The sequence below is a fragment of the Cariama cristata genome, unplaced genomic scaffold (genome assembly GCF_000690535.1).
Source record: "Cariama cristata isolate BGI_N322 unplaced genomic scaffold, ASM69053v1 scaffold12932, whole genome shotgun sequence".
Classification (NCBI taxonomy): Eukaryota; Metazoa; Chordata; class Aves; order Cariamiformes; family Cariamidae; genus Cariama; species Cariama cristata.
In genome coordinates this window covers 2623-8779 of record NW_009603295.1, presented here as the reverse complement: position 1 = coordinate 8779, position 6157 = coordinate 2623, and the positions used below count along the sequence as shown (strand labels likewise).

The 6157-nt window shown below is 35.2% G+C and overlaps 1 protein-coding gene across 1 annotated transcript in view; it reads right to left on the bottom strand.

Annotated features, from left to right (window-relative positions):
• The window catches only part of RBM46 (RNA binding motif protein 46), a 10503-nt gene that overhangs the window by 3651 nt on the left and 695 nt on the right, over positions 1-6157 (bottom strand). Inside the window, exons 2-3 of the mRNA XM_009695126.1 lie at positions 3236-3703; positions 1064-1846 (exon numbers count right to left, since the gene is read on the bottom strand). Of these exons, the coding sequence (XP_009693428.1) occupies positions 1064-1846; positions 3236-3703 (1251 nt within the window). The remainder of the gene's footprint in view (positions 1-1063; positions 1847-3235; positions 3704-6157) is intronic.

The following is a 6157-nucleotide window of genomic DNA, read 5'->3' as shown; positions in this document are numbered from 1 at the left end:
GGGGGGGGGGGGGGGTAGAGGGAATAGAGGGGAACAGAAAAGTCTTTCTTACGGCACTTCTCAGAAAGAGAAGCAGCCATCACTAACGGCTCTGTAACAGCCTTCAAATCTGTGTACCAAAGAGCCAGAACTCTGATTTCTTCGAGGATGAAGTCGGATCAGATGAGGACTACAATTACTAATGAAATGACCTGGCATGAGAAATCAGTTCTGTGTTCTGAACGCTGTATGCTGAATATTCTGGAAAATGGTGGGCAGGAACAAGATGGCAGAAGTGTTGCATTTTGTATTATTTATGTATTTCACTTTATAGAGCAACAGGGATGATGCTGTCAGAACTGCAGTCATCTGTTGTCTTAGTTATGACAAGAACAGATTTTACCACAGCTTTTTATAATATAACAACTTCCTTTTTCTAGTAGTTGCATTCAAATTATAAGAAATGGAATATATATGAGTGAAGATGCTAAACTTAGAAAGTAATTAATAATAACTGTATCCCTCTTTTCTCCCATTTTCTGGTTAAAAAAAAAAAACCCACTAAAAGACAGCACTCTTTACCCAAAGATAATGCATGTAGAGCCATGTAAGCATACTGCGCTATAGCCTTAATGTCTATAACGAGGAATCAAAAAAGCTTCCCAAACCTATTTATTTCCCTGAACATGGATCTACCACTTCTGTTTTCCCCACTGATAATAAATCAAGAACACAGACAGCCTTTCAAATAAATTTTCAGCACTATAATCATCACACAGATGACCTTATAGCTAAGCCACTTAACATGTCACCTAGTTCTTCCTTACAAATCATTGCGGTAGATAAACGTTAAGCAAAAATGACCCTAGCATTGCACTGTATAGATGTTTAAAGTGTCTTTCTTCAGCGCTCTCCCCTGATGGTCCAGACTCAGCTGACTATACAAGAAACAATTCTTCTGTAGATTAACTTATACTTTATATAAAGATACACACACAAGCAAAGATACATACCCAAAGAACAATTTTAAAGTGACTTTCCTAGTTTCAGTTCTTAAGAACTAACTGAAAGTGTTTATGCTTACCTAGATGTAGAAGTGTGAACTGTGCTGCCAATTCCTTTGCACCTTCTACCGTTGTACAGAGTTTGTCTGGCATGAAGTAACTCTGGGAACCATCTGCAATACTAGGAATAAGCACCTTGTACACCAAGAGTATTTTCCCATCCTGACTTGTGGTTGAATACAGGTAGTATTCTGGCGGTGTCCAGTTATTTTTATTGCAAAAATAATCCAGATGCATTGCTGCAGAACTGAAGTGACTGGACTTTAAAGAATACATGCTAATTGGAGTAAGCTTTATTCCTGGAAAAAATGGGTATGTACATCTTTCAGCTTCAGGGGGGCCTGGACTGTGCTGACCATTAACACGAACTGAAAGACTTGCTGGTTTCCCTACGGATTTTTGATGACCATCTTCTTTGTTAGGAAACCCTAAGAGATTTTCAGAACAAGGACTTATCTGACCATTAAAATGTTGCTTCCAAGTACCTTCTTTGTTAACTGGCTTTGCCAGTGTTACCTCAATACTAGCTCCATCAATGCACTTTCCATTCATTACAGACATAGCAGCAACTGCATCTTCTCGGTGGAAAAAATGAACAAAAGCATAGTCTCTGAGCTTCTTTACACGTTCAACTACTCCTGGCTTGAACTTGTTGAATTCAGCTTTAATTGTGTCCTCTGTAGTAGATATCATTAAATTTCTTACATATAATACTTTAACTCTCTGCATTGTTTCTTCATCAACTTCTTTCTCAGGGTCTGCCCAGTCTACTTGAATAGTATGACCCCAGAGCTGGAATGTTCCTATAGCAAAGCATCATTACATCAATAAGAAATACGCAAAGGAAAACAAAATAATTCTTATTAACTACAAAAGCAAACATAATGCATGCCACATGAAACTGGTTTTTGTTTGCCATATTTTGCCTTAAGCAAAATATGCGAAATATCACTATTTGAAATTATTAAAAGACGACTGCAAAAATTCCAAGTGTTGTGCCTGTACCCTTTGGGTTCATTAAGCACTGGAAGCTGTGAAAATACAAACTTTGTGATATGCATATACACGCAACCTATAAAGCAACCATAAGCAACATATTATTTTAATAGTTAGTAAACACAGTCTCTTCAATAATATTACCACTCCAAAAAGTAAGGTCAACACCTGGAAAAAGTAATCTAAATGTATATGCAGTAGCACAAGCCTTACTCTATGTTGCAGGAGAGACTGAAACCATAAACCAAAAAACCCCAACCTTGTTGCTCATTTCAAGCCAATATTTTGCATATCACACAACTACTTTATTTTACATTCAGTCATTTGGCAGTATTTCTCCCATTACTTTGCAAGGCCTATATAAGTCTTAGGTAACACACCTTCCTAACACTGTCAGCAATTCACACGAGACTTGCCTACATCTGAGCCTTAATAAATACAGGGAGTTCTGTCATTCATTTCAGCAAGGCCAATGCTGTCTTATCTGTTTTAATGACTTTGCTTCTCCAACTACATTGTTTCATTTGCCATTTAACTTCTTTTCCTTTCTGTTCTAGAATTTCCCCTTTTAACTGTACCTTTACCTATTCCCTCATCTTTCAGTGTATTTAATCCCTACTACTTTACCTCTCTCAAAACGTGTAAAATAAGGTGCAAAAAAGAAGTAATTTTCTACTTGTTAAACTCTTAAAATTATTATCCACCAAAAGATTAAAGACATACTTTCAAACATTTTTAAAAGTGAAACATCAATAAAATGACTCATCATACTAAAAGAAAATAAGGGACACATTCCAAGCATTGTATTTTTTAAGCTCAGCTTTAAGAGAATTCATGTGCAGGGATTAGTGTATGCAAATGAAAACTGGATGTGTGCCCAAGCAAATACGTATCTTGGTGTAAATTACAGTAACTTGTGTTTATAAAACAGATGCCTGCTCTTTTGTTCTCAGAACTGCTTAAATTTCAGCTTCTTAAAAAAAAAAAAAAAAATCAAACAAAAAAAAAAAAACCAACAAAAAAACAAAAAAAAAAACCCCTGATTCATGACCCAAAAAAAAAAAAAAGATCCTGCAGTTCTGTAACTCTCAAAATACCTTCAAGAAAGGAAAACAGGGATGATCCACTACTCCACCCCCTGCAAAATGGAGACAGATACTCCCCTCAAAACTCAATTTAATTACAAATAGGTTTACCTGGGATTAGCCGCCTTCTAGCCATTGCAGCTGCTCTGTGAGATTCATATTCCACAAAAGCAAAGCCACGATTTTTAGTTTTGTCAGTGGCATTTGGATAAACAATGACATCTACCACTCCTTCCGTAACTTTTTTCATTTCATTCAGTATTTCTTCTTTCTTCTTTTCTTTTGGAATTGCTCCAATAAATAGTCTGCAGTTGTCCAAGCTTACACAGACACCAATAAATTTCCCTGGACGAATTTCATAATTATTAAGAATCTTGATGGCTAGCTGGGCTTCCTCTTTAGTAGTGTACATCACAAAAGCATAGCCTCGATTCTCACCACTGAATTCCATCATCAGTCTGAACTCATAGATCTTCCCAGCTCTCTCAAAAACAGGAACTAATTCATCTTCATACATATCACGAGGAATCTTACCCACAAAAACTTCACATCCACGAGGTGGCGGAGGACCTTTCCAACCTTAAAATAAATTGTCCAACAACAATCTTAGTACAAATGCCAGATAGGCACACTTCCCCCCACCATAATTTGGAGGTGGGAGTTAGTTATTTACTTTTAGACTCAATTTAAAACTAGCATATTCTCATCCATTACTTAATTCTTATTTTTGTTATGTTTAAATAAGAAAATGTCATAAGCCCACAATTTGTATTTCTTTTAATTCCATCTTCTGATTTTTTTCACTGGAATCTGTATGACAATCCATTAAACCTAGCATTATTTAAAACACCGACAGGTTTTCTGTAAGAGTCTACATTTCAATCATTTTTTGCCCGTTAAAATTCTGTGTCAGTTATTAATACAACTGATAGGTGATAACTGAGACAGAACTTAAGTTGTATTTTCTACTTTAATATTTTAAAGTTGCAAATGTTTCCCTGCACTTCTTGCCCATATTTTAAGAAATTTTGATCAGGGTTCCCAAGTGTAGTATTTTTTTTTCTCCTTGACATCATCCAAAAGGCCCAAACATTTTGCTTCCACCCTCTCTCTTCATCCACTAAAACAGGACTCCCTAAAGAAAGTAGGATATGGAGCCATCCTTTCTTCAATAGCCAAAAAGACTGAACACTTTTCCTCTAAAAACAGACCACAGTTTTCAAGAGCTGGATGGTAGGAAAAAAAGAAATTAAAAAAAAAAAGAAAAAAAATCCACAGAACAAGTAAGTCCCTAGTTCACATCTGAAAGTTACAGGAAGATCCATGCTTCTGTTCTTAAGCCAAGGACATTCATACACTCTTACCTCTCTGACATATACACTAAAAGGTATGTTCAACAGATAATGTAAAAATGCATACATTCATTGAAAAACATGGAGTTATGGTCTGCAAATATGGCACTCCATTTTCCCCAAAGAATTTTTTTTAAAAAAGTTTGGGTTTTGTTTTTTAAAATGAATTAGACAAACAAATCGGGCAGAAGTTTCAAAGGCAGACAAACAAGTTAAATCATAACTAACAGCTTTTTCTAAAGCTTTGACAAGAAAGGTTCTCCCCAGGAGAGAAAGCAAGGAGTACAAAGCTGGTAGAAAAAAACAACACAAAATTTGCTAAGTAAGTACTAGTATGAAATGACAAAGCATATGGAGGCAAGGTAAAAAAAAATTACTGTTGACAAGTTAAAACAAGAAGATAATAAAATATTTTACTTTGGTTTGAAGTTCAGAATTAAATTATATTTAGGTGATTTTGTAATTAACTTAGAACTTTTTTCCTTCATGTAAGTATCATCAAACAGCATGTAATTTACTCATGATAAAATTTTTAACAGAGTTGAGAAATTTTTGCCTTCTCACAGAATAAATTTTTATCTATAAGCCATACACTAAAGCACAAACCAACAGTACACTATTTAGGACCTCCAAACACAAAAGCAACTGTACACCCTAATCAGGAAAAAAAGGAGGTGGCTATGCTTGACCATGTAGGGAAGTCATGAAATTAAATAACAATGTCTGTTTATTAACAAAACAAACTTTTACCATCATCCTCAGCCTGGTAACTGATTAAACAGGGATTCTCAGTAAGTAAAAGCCATTTACCATTCAAAAAGCCATCCTTCTAATTTTAGAGCTGCATGCTAATTCAGCATTCAACTCCAGTGTTCATATAAGCATAGATTAAAGTTCAATGATCTTGCAACATCTTCGAACAAAAACACCCTTTATCAGTCCTACTTAAAACTAAGAGTCACTTAAATTTATTTTGGAAAGCAAATTTGAAGTGCTGAACAAAGGCTTTTCGTTGCACTACCTGTGAGCGTTACAAACTAAATCTGCAGCAGCAGTTTTAGCAAAAGCATTTTAGCAGGGGATAGGGCTATTTCAAGAGATTTATTATTGCTAAGTTACTTATTCACAGTATCAGACATGGATTTGAAATAGTATTTATTACACAAGAAAAAATTAAGTCTTCCAATGCAGCAACATCCTGAAAAGTGTTTACTAAATCCAATAGCCACTGTTTCCAAATTGTAATGTACATATTCCATATACTGCTGGGCTTCATGTGACTTTTTTTTTTGTTGCTGACTTTAGCAGAAATATAATTGGGCATATAGAAAAACATTTCAGTAACAAAGTTTGTTTTCACTGCAGCAGTAACTTTCCAGTTCAAGTGCGTAAGTCTCCCATTTACACCGTGACAATATATCCCAAAGCACTAGAAATTAATCAAGATGATGGTAGTTTTTGTAACATCAATACAATCCCTGTTATTCTCTGGGATTTTTATCAACTGTTGTCTTCTGTTTACACATGGATACATACTCAACAATTTCTGTTTTCCAGTGTATTAAAGAACAGTAACACATGAATAATAAACGGACTGTTGCACTTCACTGTTAAAAACACATCCAGTGAATTATAAAAGCTCCAGAAGCTCAGCGTTTATCAACTTTTCTTCTCAGAATAA